Source organism: Rana temporaria, chromosome 5 (genome assembly GCF_905171775.1).
Source record: "Rana temporaria chromosome 5, aRanTem1.1, whole genome shotgun sequence".
In the NCBI taxonomy this organism is placed as follows: domain Eukaryota; kingdom Metazoa; phylum Chordata; class Amphibia; order Anura; family Ranidae; genus Rana; species Rana temporaria.
In genome coordinates, this window is record NC_053493.1 from 409735509 (window position 1) to 409755583 (window position 20075).

At 47.0% G+C, this 20075-nt stretch overlaps 1 protein-coding gene across 1 annotated transcript in view; it reads right to left on the reverse strand.

Annotated features, from left to right (window-relative positions):
• TRAPPC9 (trafficking protein particle complex subunit 9) overlaps positions 1–20075 on the reverse strand; it is an 806634-nt gene that overhangs the window by 640794 nt on the left and 145765 nt on the right. The window contains exons 14-15 of the mRNA XM_040355009.1: positions 12145–12277; positions 731–891 (exon numbers count right to left, since the gene is read on the reverse strand). Of these exons, the coding sequence (XP_040210943.1) occupies positions 731–891; positions 12145–12277 (294 nt within the window). The remainder of the gene's footprint in view (positions 1–730; positions 892–12144; positions 12278–20075) is intronic.

Here is a 20075-nt window from a genome sequence, read left to right on the forward strand (position 1 = left end):
TCATCAGTGCCTTGATTATAACTGCAGCCCTATCAGTGCCACCGAACAGGGCCCATCAGTGGTGGCTCCTCAGTGCACCCTGATCAGTTCCTATTTCTTCATGAGTGCATCCTCATCAGTGTTGCCTCATCAGTGTTCATCAGTGCAGCCTCATTAGCACATGTCAGTGCAGCCTCTTCAGTGCCCATCATTGAAGCCTCATTAGCGCATGTCAGTGCAGCCTCTTCAGTGCCCATCGGTGCAGCCTCATTAGCGCACATAATTTAAGAAATTACTTATTTGCATGATTTTATATTAGGTACGAAGAAAAAAATGTTTTCAATTTTTTCAATTTTTGAGAAAAAAAAAAAGTGGAGATTAAATACCATCAAAAGGGAGCTTTATCTGTGTACAATCTTTTTTTTTTTTATAAAAATGTCATATGGGTACGGTACTGAAAGCTGAAAGTGGGTGAAAGTGCTGGTATTGAAGTGGTTAATCTGCACATTTGTCTCCTGCATCTCCATCCTCTCACTTTACTCCTCACTGATTTTCCCAGACGTCTGCACTAAGATACAAACCAATTTTTTTGTCATCCTCCGCAACAGGAATTTCAAATTTGGCGAGATACTCCCCAAGGGCTAATTACTGTCTTTTCATTGTCCAATGAGAGCACCTCAGTGGCCTGTAACAGCGCTCTCATTGGATAATGGAATGGCAAACAGAAGACAGTTGTCTTTATCAAACCTACCTTTATTATTGATAATCTTGGAGGAGACCTCCAGTGTCTCCAGCGGCTCGGTTCCAATGTTCTCTAGTTTTATGAGGACCTTCTGCGTCTCCCCGTTGTAGAGCTGGACAGAGACGTGGGCGGACACATCATCATTGGACGGCTGCAAAGCATGAGCTGACCTAGAGCGATAGAAGTACCAATATATAGGTCAGTACATACAGTGCCAATCACATTTCTAATTGATTTACATCAGAGCCATTTATTAACCACTTCAGCCCCTGGAAGATTTGGCTGCCCAATGACCGGGTAATTTTTTTTGATTTGGCACTGCGTCGTTTTAACTGATAATTGCGCGGTCGTGCGACGTGGCTCCCAAACAAACGTGCTTTTTATTTTTTGTGCTATAAACAGAAAAAATGCAACAATTTTGAAAAAAGAAAAACACAATATTTTGTACTTTTTTGCTATAATTAATAACCCCAATAATTTTTTTTTAAAAAAACGATTTTTTTCCTCAGTTTAGGCCGATATGTATTCTTCTACATATTTTTGGTAATAAAAAAAAATCGCAATAAGAGTATACTGTACGATTTGCGCAAAAGTTATAGCATATACAAAATAGGGGATAGATTTATGGTATTTTTATTATTAAAATTTTTTTTTTTTAGTAATAGCGGTGATCTGCGATTTTTATCGCGATTGCGACCGCTTTTTACAATTTGGCACTGCGTTGCTTTAACTGACAATTGCGCAGTCATTTAATGCTATACCCAAAACTAAATTTGCATCCTTTTTTTCCCCCCACAAATAGAGCTTTCTTTTGGTGGTATTTGATTTTATTTTTGCGCTATAAACAAAAAAAGATCGACTATTTGAAAATAAACAAAACAATATATTTTACTTTTTGCTATAATATATCCCCCAATTTTTTTTTTTATTTCTTTATCAGTTTAGGCCGATATGTATATTTCTACACATTTTTTGTAAAAAAAAAAAAAAAAATGCAATAAGTGTTTATTGATTGGTGTGCGCAAAAGTTATATAGCCAGATTCAGGTAGAGATACGCCGGTGTATCAGTAGATACGGCGTCGTAACTCCGAATCTGCGCCGTTGCATATTTAAGTGTATTCTCAAATTGAGATACGCTTAAATGTAGCTAAGATAAGCCTGCCAGCGCCGTCTTATCTTAGCTGTCTATTTACGCTGGCCACTAGGGGCGTGTACGCTGATTTACGCCTAGAATGCGTAAATCAGCGAGATACGCCTATTCACGAATGTACGCTTGCCTGTCGCAGTAAAGATACGCCGTTTACATAAGGCGTTTTCAGGCGTAAAGATAATCCACCAAAAAGATGGCGCAGCCAATGTTAAGTATGGACGTCGGAACCGCGTCGAATTTTAAAATATTTACGTTGTTTGCGCAAGTCGTCCGTGAATGGGGCTGGCCGTAATTTACGTTCACGTCGAAACCAATAAGTCTTTGCAGCGTAATTTGGAGCATGCGCACTGGGATACGTCCACGGACGGCGCATGCGCCGTTCGTTCAAAACGTCATTTACGTGGGGTCATGCTTTTTTTTACATAAAACAAGCCCACCTCTTCACAATTTGAATTAGGCGCGCTTACGCCGGCACATTTACGCTACGCCGCCGTCACTTAGGACGCCAGTGCTTTTTGAATACAGCACTTGCCTCTCTAACTTACGGCGACGTAACGTAAATTACATACGCTACGCCCGCACAACTTTAAGCCGCCGTACCTGAATCTGGCCAAATATATTTTACTTTTTGCTATAATATATCCCCCAAAAAATCTTTTTATTTCTTTATCAGTTTAGGCAGATATGTATTCTTCTACACATTTTTAGTAAAAAAAAAAAAATAATGCAATAAGCGTTTATTTATTGGTCTGCGCAAAAGTTATAGCGTCTACAAACTATGGGAAAGATTTATGGCATTTTTATTATTATTATTTTTTTTTTACTGGTAATTGCGGTGATCAGCAATTTTTAGCAATACTGCGACATTGTTGGATTGGATTGGAATAAATGCTTATAGAGCGCCGAATGCGAGTTGTGAAACTCGCGTCTAAGCGCTTACCAACAAGCTGGGGGTATCCAGTTCCCAGGAGCAAAAAGAAGAAACTAGGACATCTAAGTAAGAAAGGGGAACAAGCAAGAAGTAAACAGAAGTATAGAAAGAAGGGGGGGGGCAGGACACAAAAATCCTATCCCTACTCCCTGACCATGGACCGCAGCCTGGAAAAAAGGCAGCGTCCTGCTAAGAGTTGGATGGCCAAGTGTCTATCCGTAGGCTTGTGAAAAAAGCAATGTTTTCAAGCCCTTACGGAAGGCCATCACGGAGGAGGATGCTCGGAGCTGATGAGGGAGCCGGTTCCAAAGACAGACAGACAGATCGAACACTTTTGACACTTTGTTGGGATTATTGACATTTATACAGCGATAAGTGCTATAAAAATGCACTGTATACTGTGTAAATGTCACTGGCAGGGAAGGGGTTGACATTAGGGGTTACGATCAAGTGAGTAACTGTGTTCCCTAGTTTGTGTTCTAACTGTGGGGGGAGGGGACTCACTCTAGGAGATGACGGCTCGTGGTTCCTAGCTTGTAGGAACTCACGATCTGCATTTCCTCTCCTCACAGAACAGGGCTGTGTGTGTTTACACACAAACACACGTCCTGGTTCTGCCTCTCGTGCCCGTGATCTCTCGTGGCCTCTGGTCATCGCGACTGCCGGTCACGAGCTTTGGCACCCCCGCAGTGCAGCGGGCGCGTGCGTGCCCACAATCCCGCTTAAAGGGACCGACGTACAGCTACGACGGTTTGCAGGATCGTGCCATATGATGGCGGCAGGCCAGCAAGTGGTTAAAATTGAAGCTGTATCCGAAGTTTAGCATATATTTTACCTTCCCTGGTTCCACTCTCATGTAATAATATGTTGCCTCATCACCTCCTGTTTCAGGCCGGGTTCACACTGGTACAACAAACGCTCCGACATTGGGAGCTCATGACGTGTGTAAATCAATGATTGCCTATTAGAGCCGTCTAAACTGGTCCGACACAAGTCGGTCTTTGAAAAAGGTACTACTTTGGTCCGACTTTGACCCTACTTTCTGCCCATTGAATATCGTTAAAGTCGGATCAAAATCAGATCGTCGTCTTAGCTGATCAGAGTTTGGAATGCGACGTGTGCTCTGATGATCTTGAAGGGAAAACTCACGCCAAAATATATATGGTCCAAGCAGGCCCGGATTTCCCACAAGGCCACCAAGGCCAGGCCTCGGGGGCGGCAGGGTGCCAGGGGCGGCAGCAGCATGGAGTCCCCCGACGCCCGGAACATACAGTTAATGGCGGTAAGTTGCTTTCTAGCAGGACTAAATGTAGTGTGGGGGAAATACTAAGAAATAATAATTAAATTAATAAAATAAAAAAAGTGATTAACCACTTCCCGACCGCCGCATGTATATTTACGTCCACAGAATGGCACGTACAGGCAAATGGGCGTACATGTACTTCCTTGCCTTCTAGCGGGTGCCTTCTAGCCGATCGGGACCCCCCCCCCCCCCGCTACATGCGGCGGTCGGATTCCCTCGGGGAGCGATCCGGGACGACGGCGCGGCTATTCGTTTATAGCCGTTCCATCGCGATCGCTCCCCGGAGCTGAAGAACGGGGTGAGCCGTATGTAAACACGGCTTCCCCGTGCTTCACTATGGCGGCGCATCGATCAAGTGATCCCTTATATAGGGAGACTCGATCGATGATGTCAGTCCTACAGCCACACCCCCCTACAGTTGTAAACACACACTAAGTGAACACTAACTCCTACAGCGCCCCCTGTGGTTAACTCCCAAACTGCAACTGTCATTTTCACAATAAACAATGCAATTTAAATGCATTTTTTGCTGTGAAAATAACAATGGTCCCAAAAATGTGTCAAAATTGGCCAAAGTGTCCGCCATAATGTCACAGTCACGAAAAAAATCGCTGATCGCCGCCATTAGTAGTAAAAAAAAAAAAATTAATAAAAATGCAATAAAACTATCCCCTATTTTGTAAACGCTATACATTTTGCGCAAACCAATCAATAAACGCCTATTGCGATTTTTTTTACCAAAAATAGGTAGAAGAATACGTATCGGCCTAAACTGAGGAAAAAAAATATTTTTATATATGTTTTTAGGGGATATTTATTATAGCAAAAAGTAAAAAATATTGAATTTTTTTCAAAATTGACGTTTATAGCGCAAAAAAAAGAGATTTTTAATACAGCTTACCTGTAAAATCCTTTTCTTGGAGTACATCACGGGACACAGAGCGACATTCATTACTATATGGGTTATATGGAGTACCTTCAGGTGATGGACACTGGCAATCTCAAACAGGAAATGCCCCTCCCTATATAACCCCCTCCCATAGGAGGAGTACCTCAGTTTTGTAGCAAGCAGTATGCCTCCCAAAATGGTCCCCATAAGAGGGGTGGGAGCTCTGTGTCCCGTGATGTACTCCAAGAAAAAGATTTTACAGGTAAGCTGTATTAAAAATCTCTTTTTCTTTATCGTTACATCACGGGACACAGAGCGGCATTCATTACTATATGGGATGTCCCAAAGCAATGCTTACAATGAGGGGAGGGAGAACATCTCCAAGACAAAAGGATTTAATTTAGAGAATACTCAAATCATAATAAATCCAACTTAGTTGAGAAAAATAATCTTAAATTTTAAATTTAACTCAAAAAAGAGGAGCCCCCGGAATCCGAGGGTCTCAAACTGCAGCCTGCAGCACTGCCTGCCCAAAGGCTGTATCAGAATTCCTTCTTACGTCCAACTGGTAGAATTTTGTAAACGTGTGGACAGAAGACCAGGTTGCCGCCTTGCAAACCTGAGCCATAGAGATCTGGTGGTGTGCTGCCCAGGAGGCGCCCATGGCCCTAGTAGAATGAGCCTTTAATGATACTGGAGGAGGCAACCCTTTCAAGCCGTAGGCCTGAGTGATTAATTGCTTAATCCACCTAGAAATGGTGGACTTTGCAGCTGCCTGCCCCTTCTTGGGCCCATCCGGTAATATGAACAGCACATCTGTTTTCCGGATCTTCTTTGTAGCTTTAAGATAGGCCTTCATGGCCCTGACGATATCCAAGGTATGCAGCAACCCTTCCTTTCTGGAAGTAGGTTTAGGGAAGAAGGATGGTAATACCAAATCCTGGTTCAAATGAAAACTGGATATAACCTTCGGTAGGAAGGAAGGATGAGGGCGGAGAACGACCCTGTCCTTCTGAAAAATAAGATATGGTTCCTTACAGGATAAGGCCGCCAGTTCCGATACTCTTCTTGCGGAAACTATGGCGACCAAAAATACTAACTTCCTTGTCAGTAAAACCAAAGGAATTTCAGCCAACGGCTCAAACGGTTGTTTCTGTAAACTTGACAGAACAAGGTTTAAATCCCACGGGCAAAGCGGGGATTTAACTGGAGGTTTAATACGTAAGACCCCTTGAAGGAAGGTCTTAACCAGCGAGTGGGTGGCCAGCGGCCGCTGAAACCACACTGACAGAGCAGAAATCTGTCCTTTGATTGTGCTTAATGCCAATCCTTTATCCACTCCTAGCTGGAGAAAACTTAATACTCTATCAATGGTGAATTTGCGAGGAAGCCATAGCTTGGACTCACACCAACCTACATAGGCCTTCCAGACCCTGTGATAAATCACCCTAGAGACCGGTTTCCTGGCTCTGATTAGGGTAGAGATTACTTTCTGAGACAGACCTCTACCCCTGAGAATCAGGGATTCAGCTTCCAGGCCGTCAAATTTAGATGCCGTAAGGCAGGGTGGAGGATCGGACCTTGCGATAGCAGGTCTGGCCGTAGAGGAAGAGTCCAAGGGTCTCCCACTACCATCCTTAAGATTAGTGAGTACCATGCCCTTCTGGGCCATGCTGGAGCTACCAGGATGACTGGTATGTGCTCCACCCTGATCCTGCGCAGCAGGCGGGGTAGTAACTGAAGCGGGGGAAACGCATAAAGAAGTTTGAACTGATGCCAAGGGCAAACCAGCGCATCGGTTCCGCAGGCCATCGGATCCCTTGAGCGGGACATGAACCTGTCTAGCTTCTTGTTGAGTCTCGATGCCATGACATCCACGTCCGGCACTCCCCATCTTTGGCAGAGTGCTTGAAAGATTTGTGGATGCAGAGACCATTCCCCCGGCCATAGAGTCTGGCGGCTTAAGAAGTCCGCCTGAAAGTTGTCCACTCCGGGAATGAATATTGCCGATATGCAGGGCACATGAGCCTCTGCCCATAGGAGAATCAAGCTCACCTCTCTCTGAGCGGCTTGACTCCTGGTTCCCCCTTGGTGATTTATGTATGCCACAGCCGTGGCATTGTCTGATTGAATTCTCACCGGGAACCCCTGCAATTTTGACGTCCAAGCCCTGAGGGCTAGTCGAGCAGCTCTGAGCTCCAAGATGTTGATGGGCAACTGCTCCTCTAGCTTTGCCCAAGTACCTTGGCGAGTGCAACCATCCAAAATTGCTCCCCAGCCTGTCAGGCTGGCGTCTGTGGTCACTATCTTCCAAGCCACTGGGCTGAAAGATCTCCCCTTCAGTAGGTTCTGAGGGTCTAACCACCAACACAGACTTTGTCGGACTCTTGATGAGAGCGGCAACGGGATATCCAAGGCCTGTGGCCTTCTGCTCCATGCTGACAGGATGGCTGCCTGCAGGATGCGAGTGTGACTCTGGGCATATGGTGCCGCCTCGAATGTGGCCACCATCTTGCCTAGTAACCTCATACATAGGCGAATAGTCGGTTCCTTTTTTCTTAGAACCAGTAGGATTAATTCCTTGATGGCTTTGACCTTCCTCAGAGGTAGAAACACTCTTTGTTGTTCTGTGTCTAATCTCATGCCGAGATATTCCAACTGCCTTTTGGGCAGGAAAGCTGACTTTTCTCGATTTAGGACCCAGCCGAACTTCTCGAGGTATTGGACCGTGAGGGCCACTGCTCGCTCCAAGCCGGGAGACGAGTGATCTATGACTAGGAGGTCGTCCGGGTATGCTAGGATCGTGACCCCTTGGATCCTTAGTTTGGCTAGGATTGGAGCTAGGACCTTCGTGAACACCCGGGGGGCCGTAGCCAACCCGAAGGGAAGCGCCACGAATTGGAAGTGACGCGAAGCCACCATGAAGCGTAGATATTTTTGATGTGGCTGATAAATTGGAACATGAAGGTAGGCATCCTTTATGTCTATGGACGCCATGAAGTCGTCCTTTTGGAGTGTGGCAGCTGCTGACCGCACGGATTCCATCCGAAATGAGCGGATCTTTAGGTATACATTTACCATCTTTAGGTCCAAAATTGGCCTGACATCTCCATTGGACTTCGGGATGATGAATAGGTTGGAGTAGAAACCTAGTCCCTGTTCCAGGACTGGTACCTCTACTATTACTTCCTGGGAAAGTAGATGATTTAATGCCGACATTAATGCGGCTCCTTTCTCCGGATCGTTTGGAATCCTCGACTCCTGGAAATGAGGAGGAGGAAACTTTAGGAAATCTAATTTGTAGCCCGTGGCCACGGAAGACCGTACCCACTCGTCGGGAATGCTGGCTTCCCAAACCTCTGAAAAGAGTCGCAGCCTTCCCCCCACCTTCGTGGGTGGGGGCGCCCCTTCATAAGGGCTTGGGGGCTGGTTTTGCTGGTTTGCGAAACCACTGCTTTCTGCCTCTAGCAGCCTGTCCTTGAGACTTGCTGTTGAAGCCGAAGTTTGCTTTCGCAGGAGGCCGTCGATACTGTTTGGCATTAGAGGGCCCCTGCCCAGGGGAGTACTGTCGTTTAAACGCAGGCCCCTGAAACTTCTTCTTAGTTGGCAAGAGAGTACTTTTGCCGTTTGAAATGGTCTGAATGTATTTATCTAGGTCTTCTCCGAAGAGTCGTCCTCCATAGAAGGGAAACCCTACCAGGAGCTTCTTGCATGGGGGCTCGGCCTCCCAGCTCTTTAACCATAAGAGTCTTCTCATATGGATAAGGGAAAACGATAAACGTGACGCTTGCTGGATAGAATCCTTAATTGCGTCTACTGTAAAACATATGGCCCTAGGGACATCCGAAAATTCTTCTGCCTGCTGGGCAGGAATAAGTTTAAGCATCTGCTTAACTTGATCCGATAATGCTTGAGCAACCCCAATCGCAGCCACCGCTGGCTGTACTACTGCCCCTGCCGTAGTGAAGGAGTTCTTAAGTAGTGCTTCCAAGCGTTTATCAACTGGATCCGTGAATACCTGTATGTTTTCTACAGGGCATGTTAACGACTTGTTAACACATGAGATGGCTGCGTCCACTGCAGGAGTAGCCCATTTCTTGGAAAATTTATCTTCCATAGGATATAGGGCAGAGAATCTTTTAGGTGGTAAGAAGATTTTATCTGGCTTGTTCCAATCTTGGAACAAAACTCCCTCTAATAGAGGGTGGATCGGAAACACTGCATTGCTTTGAGGCGCCCTCAGTGAGCCCAAAGCTGAAACCGTCGATACCTGGAGATCTGGTACTGGCAAGTTGAATGCATTATGGACCAAGTCCGTTAAGGCTTGAATCCACCAGCCCTCCCCTTGGGAGACTGCTCCAGACTCCTCTGTATCCGGATCTTCGATCCCTGAACCTACTTGGTCCTTGTCCAAGAGATCGTCCAATTCCCCTGAGGAAAGGACCTCCTCTTCTGAGGGTCCACGCTCGGGCGACGGAGATCTAATCCGTTTACTGCCCCGCATAGCTGTGGCTATCATTTTTCCCATTCTTTTCTCCATCTCTCTTAAAGAGGTGAGTAATACCTCGTCCGTGACCATCTTAGGGTTGGACTGACCCACGCCAGCTCCAGCCCCAGATCCCGATGGCCCCAAGGCTCCCTGAGGGGAAAGCAGCGGCATCTTTTTTTTTTTTTTTTTTCAAATCCAGGAAAGAAAAATCATTCTGTCCCCCTGAGTAGTATTGCAAGAAAAACTATGAGATGGAAAGAAACAGCCTATTTCTAGGCTTGAAAACAGTCTTCTGAAGACTGCAATATTCTTTTTTGGCCACTGTGTGTCCTCGGCGCCCCGTGCTGCCGCTCTGGTCTTTCCTCCCCAGTTCCAATGTATCGAATGCTGTTTGGAACAAAAAGGAAGGGCCGCCCCTTCCTTAAACCACTGACCCGCCCTTCCCCCCTCAGCTAAACGGCGCGAATTGCGCCTATAACACGTGAACGCGCGCGCCCGCCGATAGGGGGGGGGGTTGGGGGGAAGGGAGCCTCTCTGCTCCAGCTGGAACCACGAGGAGGTCAGCGTTTTGCCTGCTTAGCAGGCTCTGAGGAGGAAGACTGATGGAGCATCGCCTGGAGGCTTGCAGGTAAGCATAGCTCTCTGACACACACATACATTTTATATTACACAGGCCCTACTCAAATGCTTTTCCAACACTACAAGGGAGGTCACTTCTTATGGGGAAAAAATACACATAGAGCCATCCTATCATTAAGATATGTGACTAGTTTGCCAGATGCAGCGCATAACTTTAGGCATGTCCCCTGTGACCCCCCAGAAAAAACCTGCTAAGAACCAAGTTCCGCAAGTTTTCCCCTCACTTACCTGCTCCATGCCGCAGGACTTTGCCAAGCAAGAGGCCCAATCTTCCCCCATCTCCGTGGGGATGTCTAGACCTTCAGGCCCTGGGTTCCTATGAAGGATCCACTGTCCTGGGCCCATATAGCACTCTGGCAACAGAAACATTAGGCACCCAAAGGTTTCTAAGTTCTGGGCCCAGGGTCCAGCTCTCTAAAAAGAAAAGCATTATGGGCTATACCCCAAGGGTTTGGGGTCCGGTTACTGACCACTTTAGCGCTGAGGCCTTTGGACAGAACCGGTTAGCTCACCTAATCCCAAGGATGCGGAGGCAAGCTAAACCATGACCAACACCTAAGACACTGGCGTAAAAACTGAGGTACTCCTCCTATGGGAGGGGGTTATATAGGGAGGGGCATTTCCTGTTTGAGATTGCCAGTGTCCATCACCTGAAGGTACTCCATATAACCCATATAGTAATGAATGTCGCTCTGTGTCCCGTGATGTAACGATAAAGAAATAAAAACCGCAGAGGTGATCAAATACCACCAAAAGAAAGCTCTATTTGTGGGGAAAAAAGGACGCCAATTTTGTTTGGGAGCCACGTCGCACAACCGCACAATTGTCTGTTAAAGCAACGCAGTGCCGAATCGCAAAACCTGGCCTGGGCATTTAGCTGCCTAAAGGTCTGGGGCTTAAGTGGTTAAAAAGTAAAAAAATAAAAGAAACAAAAAATATTTGAACTAACCGTGCCGCCCCTGCCATCCGGTTGCCATTCTCTGTTGATTTGGGGGGTGGGGGTAGTTTGGTTGGCGGGGAGAGGGTGCATTGCGGAACCTGGCCTTGGGGCGGCAGGGAGAGCAAATCCTGCCCTGGGTCCAAGACCATACCAGACCTTGAGGTCTGGTAAGAATTTTAAGGAGAACCCCCACACCAAAAAAAAAAAAAAAACACAGAGTGGGGTCCCCCCAGAATCCATACCAGACCCTTATCCGAGCACGCAGCCCGGCAAGTCAGGAAAGGGGGTTGGGAGGAACGAGCGCCCCACCCCCTCCTGGACCATGCATTCTCATTTATATAGGGGGGGGGGGGCGGAATCTGAGGACCCCCTTGTTAAAGGGGGATTCCAGATTCTGATAAGCTCCCCGCCCGCAGACCCAGAAAACCACTGGGCCAGGGTTTTCAGGAAGAGGCCCTTGTCCTCATCAATATGTCGTGTCGGTATCCAAGTCGGATCCCCGTTCACTGAAGTTAGACTTCAAATCGCAGGGCAAAGTCATGTCATACCAGTGTGAACCCAGTTTTAACCAGGAAATTGCTGCATCACTGCACTGCAACACTTGAGAGGCGGTTGCAGCGTGAGCCCATTCATTAGAAGTGCCTGCTGAACTCAAAGGGGGGGGGGGGTTTAAGTCTTGCTGTTTCAAGTGTACCCATCTGTCTGCTTCCTTTGCAGCTGGATGGAACCCCTTATATATACACCAAGTAAAATGCTCATGTGATACAGGTGCCCTCTCTTTTCTACAGCTGTTCAAATTGCAAAATTCACACAGCTTGTCTGAGCTTTCAGAAATCAGAAAGAAGTTGCTATCTACAGAGCTGATTGGAGGAAAAGGACATACCCCGCGTCACACAGCACACAAGAATAGAGATGAGGCTGTCAATCACAGGCTGTGTGCCGGAGATCTCTCGGTGTCAGGAAAATTTAAATGCAAAAGTAATTCATGCTGCGCATAGAGGTAGCAGATAGAAATGACACTTTGTGCTCCGGACAAGTACACACTATAGAGGGACATGCACCTGGAGCATGCAGGGCTCACCTGGGGAGGGAGGTGCTGATCTGTAGCCGGGGCAGAGCCGGGATCACGTCCACTGTACATCCGTTATTCTTCAGTCCCGGGAGGTTGTCAAGAAGACAGTCGCTGTACACTCCAAATACAGATGTGTGATAACCTGTAACAACAGCCCACCATTAACACCATAACCACAAAACAAATGTCGGGAGCCAGATCCCCGCTGGGTGTAACAAAGAGCAAGTAACTAATTTCAATTATAGTCAGGCTGAGGAGGAAAGCCTGGATGATGCTGGATGTCCTCCAGCCTGGCAATGAGGCAGGCTCCATCTAACCGATTACAGCTTCTAATGCATGGGTGTCCACTCCATAGGGCAAGGGGGGGGGGGGGCAATTGACCCTCCCCCCTGGAAAATCGAGGTGTTGAAGAGTCTCGCGGCCGCGGGCTGTCTGAGCAGTCCCGGGCCGGATGTCACACAGACACAGCGAGCAGAGTGAAGCCGCCTCCCCCTCCAGTGTTTATGTGTACACAGGGGGAGGGAACCTGCTGTGTCCCAGCCGTGCTGATGGCTGATCTGAGGTACTGAATGGGATGGGGGGAGGGGAGGTCCGTCTGTGCTGAAGGGGGGTCTGTGCTGAATGGAGGGGTCTGTGCGGAATGGGGGGGCTGTGCTGAAGAGGGGTCTGTGCTGAAGGGGGGGGGGGGTCTGTGCTGAACGGGGGTCTGTACATTCTCTAGGCTATATTTATATGGGCATGGAGTGAAGCTGAATTATCTCAAGAACAATTTCACACTGCCAACTCGCCATGTTATCGGTAAAGCGCCGCTTTACCATCGTTTTAGCTGCGCTATTCGGCCGCTAGCGGGGAGCTTTTAACCCCTGCTAGCATTTGAAGGGTTAAATGTGTATCACTGCTGCGGAAGCGCCCCCACCTGAAAAAATTTCACCGGACGCCCATGTTCTAATGCACATTGTGTGAAGCTCACTGGCCCAGATTCACTAAAAAACGCCTATCTTTAGGCGGGCGTAGCGTATCTCAGATACACTACGCCGCCGTAACTTAGAGCGGCAGGTCCCGTATTCAGAAACAATTTCCGCTCCAAGTTACAGCGGCGTAGTGTATCTGATACGGCGTAAGCCCGCGTAATTCAAACTAGGCTAGTGTGGGCGTGTTTTATGTTAATGAATTGTGACCCGATGTGATTGACGTTTTTAATGAACGGCGCATTCGCGCGCATGTTCAGTATCACGACGATTTTTTTAATTAAATTGCGCCCGCTCAATGCCTAGTCGACGTGAACGTAACTTACGTCCAGCCCCATTCACGGACGACTTACGCAAACGACGTAAAACGTGAAAAATTTTACGCTGTTCCGACGTCCATACCTAACATTAGTACGCCTCATAAAGCAGGGGTAACTATACGCCGAAAAAAGCCTCACGCAAACGACGTAAAAAAAATGCGCCGGCCGCACGTACGTTTGAGAATCGGCGTATCTAGCTCATTACCATATTCGACGCGTAAATATACGGAAACGCCACCTAGCGGCCAGCGTAAATATGCAACTTAGATACGACGGCGTAAGAGACTTATCGTCAGATCTAATACAAATCTATGCGTAACTGATTCTAATAATCAGGCGCATAGATGCGACACCTAAAAACTCAGAGTTACGACGGCGTATCTGGAGTAAGTCAGTTCAGTCCAGGAGAGGAGTCGGTACAACTTCAAGACTGAAGGCTGGAGTTCAGATCAGTTCAGATCAGAACATACACAGCATAAAAAGTTTGTTTAACTTGTAAAATTCGGGAACATTAGAGTCTAAATGATCATCTCCGACTGACAAACTTTAAAGGACATTAACTCAGAGGAAGTAATGGAAAATTCAGCTACCCCATTAAAAGCAGCATTGCAGGCGTCAGACGTCTTGATATATTTGAGTGTAAATGTATATTTGGGGGTTTTAATTAAAGCCGCTGTCACCGTGACGGATCGGCTCTCTTTTTTAGAGGCTTGCTGTAAACAGGAAATCTGAAATGACTTTATTAAAGAAAAAGAAAAAAAATGAAAAGCAAACTGGGATGGGGGGAGGGCGGGGTGACGATCATTCACCCAAGTCCCAAAATACAGGAAAAGGTTGATGTAATCGGCAATTAGAGAAGTGCGGTGTGTACAGAGCAGAGCGCCGCTCCGTAGATATTAATATCGCCGACAGCATTCACAGGTCCACGGGGACTGCACTATTTATTTTTTTTGAATGGGAAATTTTAATAAGTTCCCAGAACACCTTTAAAAAAAATGGCCCAGATTCAAGAAGCTATTGCGCCCGCGCAACCATAGGTTGCGCGGCGCAATAGCTGTTTTGCTCCCGCGTAGCGAATGCCCCTGATTCAGGAACATCGCTACGCGGACTGCAGCCTAGAATATGACAGACATAAGCCTCCTTATGCCTTCATATCTCAGGCTGCATTCTTGCATTGGCCGCTAGGGGGCGCGGCCATTGTGATCGGCGTATAGTATGCAAATTGCATACTACCACCGATTCACAAAAGTTGCGCGGGCCCTGCGCACGCAAGGTACGGAGTTTCCGTATGGCGACTTTAGCGCAAGGTTGCTCCTGCTAATAGTAGGGGCAGCCAATGCTAAAGTATAGCCGCCCTTCCCGCTCGTGAAATTTAAATTTCACGTCGTTTACGTAAGTGATTCGTGAATGGCGCTGGACGCCATTCACGTTCACTTAGAAGCAAATGACGTCCTTGCGACGTCATTTGCCGCAATGCACGTCGGGAAAGTTTCCCGACGGAGCATGCGCTGTTCGCTCGGCGCGGGAGCGCGCCTAATTTAAATGATTCCCGCCCCCGGCGGGATCATTTACATTAGGCGCCCTTACGCCGGGCTAATTAGCATAGCGCCCGCGCAATTTACGGAGCTACTGCTCCGTGAATCGCAGGCAAATCGAAATATTTGCGTGGGCGCAGAGCAAAAATCGTTGCCCTTTGCCCACGCAAATATTGCGCGGATCTACCTGAATCTGGGCCAATGTTTTTATGTTTTACATTGTAGCAAGTTCTTAAAATGGAAGGTGTTGGCAGGTCTTCGCCTTCCATCAAAGATCCAAAAATAAAAGTTTAGACTTACTGCAGTGGTTCTCAACCCTGTACTCAAGTACCCCCAACAGGCCATGTTTTGGGAGTTTCTCTTGGATAAAATAGTTGTCCAAAATACCAAGACATTTAGCCAGATTCAGGTAGAGTTACGCCGGCGTAACTCTGAATCTGCGCCGTCATATATTTAAGTGTATTTTCAAATTGAGAAACACTTAAATCTAGCTAAGATACGACCGCCGGCGCCGTCGTATCTTAGCTGTCTATTTCCGCAGGCCGCTAGGGACGTGTACGCTGATTTACGCCTAGAAGGCGTAAATCAGCGAGATACGCCTATTCACGAACGTACGCTTGCCCGTCGCAGTAAAGATACGCCGTTTACGTAAGACGTTTTCAGGCCTAAAGATATTCCACCAAAAAGATGGCGCAGCCAATGTTAAGTATGGACGTCGGAACCGCGTCGAATTTTACAATTTTTAAGTCGCTTGCGTAAGCCGTTCGTGAATGGGGCTGGGCGTAATTTACATTCACGTCGAAACCAATAAGTCTTTGCGGCGTAATTTGGAGCATGCGCACTGGGATACGTCCACGGACGGCGCATGCGCCATTCGTTGAAAACGTCATTTACGTGGGGTCATGCTTTATTTACATAAAAAACGCCCCCCTCTTCACTATTTGAATTAGGCGTGCCTACGCTGGCCCATTTACGCTACGCTGCCGTAACTTAGGACTCAAGTGCTTTGTGAATACAGCACTTGCCTCTCTAACTCACGGCGGCGTAGCGTATATGAGATACGCTACGCCTGCCTAACGTTAGGCACTTCTTCCTGAATCCAGCGAATTGACTCTGATTTAAAGCAGCTGTGCAAGATAAAGGAAAACCTGCAAACATGGACTGTTGGGGGGACTTGAGGACAGGGTTGAGAACCACTGCTGTACTGTATGACCAAGAACCAAAGGGGCATTATCTTAGGATAATGTGCGAAGCCATGAAAATCAATCGTTTGACGGGGTCTCCAAACTTTTCAGAGGGACAAATAGTATATTTAAAAATTATTAGCAGCCAAAAAATAAATAAATAAAACCCATCAGAGCCCCCCTCTTGCATCAAGTTCCCTTTCAAAGTCCCCTTTATATTAGGCTCCCCATAAAAGTCCTCCTTACATTAGGATCCCCATCAGAGTCCCCCTTACATCATTGTGCCCATAAAAGCCCACAAAAGAGCGCCCAATACTTCATGATCCCCATAGGAGCCCCTATCAGAGCCTCCCTTACATCATGGACCCAAATCGGAGCCCCCTTAAATCATGGTCCCCAGAAGAGCCCCCCATCTGAGCCTCCCTTACATCATGGTCCCCATAAGAGCCCCTCACCTAAGGATCCCTTACATCATGGCCCCCATATGACCCCCCTGTGACGAGACCCGTGCTAGCTCGATTCTGCTCTCCCGACACTCCTCTGCTACTATTGAGTCAGCTTGCAGATTGCAACGTCTGATGGTCCTGTCATCCCAGGGTCCGGGATCCGAACTACAGCTATGTGCCATTCAGACCCATTAAGAACAAACACCAGGCAGGCTGTATGTAAGTTCAAACAGGACTCTTTATTTCCAAGTACACAGCACACTTTTATACAGAATTTGGAACATCCCACCCCCAACAACCGCTTTCCTATTGGTCAATTGTAAAGTATATGCAGTCCTCACTCAGGTCCTCCTTAATCATGCAAATGAGGACTTGAAATAGTCAACAGGGATTGGTCCAATAGCTTGGATAGAAAGACTATTATGTGTATTGAGACAGAAGCCCCAGGGGGTAATCAATGTACACAATAGCCCGGTCTATTTAGCAGAACTTAATTACTACCTCTGAGAGGTTACATTCCTTCAGATATAACATGCTAATTCAATACTCCTGACAGGAGACTTCTGACCTTTAGAACAATACAAAGTCTTTTAGCGTAAACACATACATCTTCAAACACACATTCTAAAAGTCATTTAGTGGAGGTAATTATCTCCTAGAGACGTCCCGTCTCTGACAACCGCTATTAACCTGCAGAACACAATAAAAGGTATTTCACAAGCCGGCTCCACTTAGCATTTCAATAGCCTGAGCTAAGCATTGAAGGGTCATTGTCTATTGACCTAGTCAGGACAACTAAACCACTTGTAATGTGTCCAGTATCTCCTGCAATGAACTGTCAGTAATGTCCCATCATCTGACATACATGTATTAGGATTTCAAGTAGAAACACTCCAGCCCTCCAAGGTCCATGACATCATGGTCCCCATAAGAGCCCCCATCAGCTCCCCCTTACATCATTGTGCCCATTAAAGCCCCCAAAAGAGCCCCAATACTTCATGGTCCCTATAAGAGCCCCCATCAGAGTCTTCCTTACATCATGGTCCTCATAAGGGCCCCCACCTGAGCCCCCCTTACATCATTGTGCCCATAAAAGCCCTGAATACTTCATGGCCCCCATAAGCGCCCCCCATCAGAGTCTCCTTTACATCATCGTTCCCCTAAGAGCTCCCCTAACATCATGGTCCACATATGAGCTCCCCTAACATCATGGTCCCCTTATGAGCCCCCATCAGATCACCCCTTAAATCATGATCCCCATAAGAGCCCCCATACATCTTGGTCCCCATATAAGAGCCCCCCATCAGAGCCCCCATTAAATCATGGTCCCCATAAGGGACCCCCCAACTGAGTCCCCCTTACATAATGGTCCCCATAAGAGACTCCCACGCACCATGGTCCCCAAGCTGAGCCCTCTTTACATCATGGTCCCCATAAGATCCCCCATCAGAGCCCTCCTTACATCATGGTCCCCATAAGAGCCCCCATCAGAGTCCTCCTTACATCAAGGTTCCTATCACTTTCCACAAGCGGACCTATGACCCATGAAACGCATTGAAGAAATAGCAAGCATTTTATACCTCATGAGATGGCCGGTTTATATTCACCAAGGGTGTGACATGTATTTCTGATTTTAAACAATATAGGTCTTTTAACATTTGTAAAAACGTGTTACTTTTAGTTACACTGACTTGTGGTATCATCAAAGTCCTAATAGTTTTCTATGGTTAGGGTAGTTTCTTTCTGCGATTATTGAAACAAGATGTGGTACTGGACACCTTCTGTCCAACATATGTATGGTTTCTGTTGCTCGGATCCCTTCCTACCAACCTCATATTACTTTAGTCCTGTCAGAGTCCCCCTTACATCATTGTTTCTATCAGTGCCCCTTTACATCAGGGTCCTCATCGGAGTTCCCCCTCATGTCAGGGTTCCCATCAAAGTCTCTCCTTACATCAGGGTTCCCATCAAAGTCTCTCCTTACATCAGGGTTCCCATCAAAGTCTCCTCTTACATCAGGGTTCCCATCAAAGTCTCTCCTTACATCAGGGTTCCCATCAAAGTCTCTCCTTACATCGGGGTTCCCATCAAAGCCTCACCTTACATCAGGGTTCCCATCAAAGTATCTCAGCAAAGTCTCCCCTTACATCAAGGTTCCCCTCAAAGTCTCTCTTTACATCAGGGTCCCCATTAAAGTCTTCCCTTACATCAGGGTTCCCATCAAAGTCTCCTCTTACATCAGGGTCCCCATTAAAGTCTCTACTTACATCAAGGTTCCCATCAAAGTCTCTCCTTACATCAGGGTTCCCATCAATGTCTCTCCTTACATCAGGGTTCCCATCAAAGTCTCTCCTTACATCAGGGTTCCCATCAAAGTCTCTCCTTACATCAGGGTTCCCATCAAAGTCTCTCCTTACATCAGGGTTCCCATCAAAGCCTCACCTTACATCAGGGTTCCCATCAAAGTGTCTCAGCAAAGTCTCCCCTTACATCAAGGTTCCTATCAAAGTCTCTCCTTACATCAGGGTTCCCCTCAAAGTCTCTCTTTACATCAGGGTCCCCATTAAAGTCTTCCCTTACATCAGGGTTGCCATCAAAGTCTCCTCTTACATCAGGGTCCCCATTAAAGTCTCTACTTACATCAAGGTTCCCATCAAAGTCTCTCCTTACATCAGGGTTCCCATCAAAGTCTCTCCTTACATCAGGGTTCCCATCAAAGTCTCTCCTTACATCATGGTTCCCATCAAAGTCTCCCCTTACATCAGGGTTCCCATCAAAGTCTCCCCTTACATCAGGGTTCCCATCAAAGTCTCCCCTTACATCAGGGTTCCCATCAAAGTCTCTCCTTACATCAGGGTTCCCATCAAGGCCTCGCCTTACATGAGGGTTCCCATCTAAGTCTCTCCTTACATCAGGGTTCCGATCAATTATCTCAGCAAAGTCTCCCCTTACATCAAGGTTCCTATCAAAGTCTCTCCTTACATCAGGGTTCCCATCAAAGTCTCCCCTTACATCAGGGTTCCCATCAAAGTCTCTCCTTACATCAGGGTTCCCATCAAAATCTCTCCTTACATCAGGGTTCCCATCAAAGCCTCGCCTTACATCAGGGTTCCCATCAAAGTCTCTCCTTACATCAGGGTTCCCATCAAAGCCTCGCCTTACATCAGGGTTCCCATCAAAGTATCTCAGCAAAGTCTCCCCTTACATCAAGGTTCCTATCAAAGTCTCCCCTTACATCAGGGTTCCCATCAAAGTCTCTCCTTACATCAGGGTTCCCATCAAAGTCTCTCCTTACATCAGGGTTCCCATCAAAGCCTCGCCTTACATCAGGGTTCCCATCAAAGTATCTCAGCAAAGTCTCCCCTTACATCAAGGTTCCTATCAAAGTCTCCCCTTACATCAGGGTTGCCATCAAAGTCTCTCCTTACATCAGGGTTCCCATCAAAGTCTCTCCTTACATCATGGTTCCCATCAAAGCCTCGCCTTT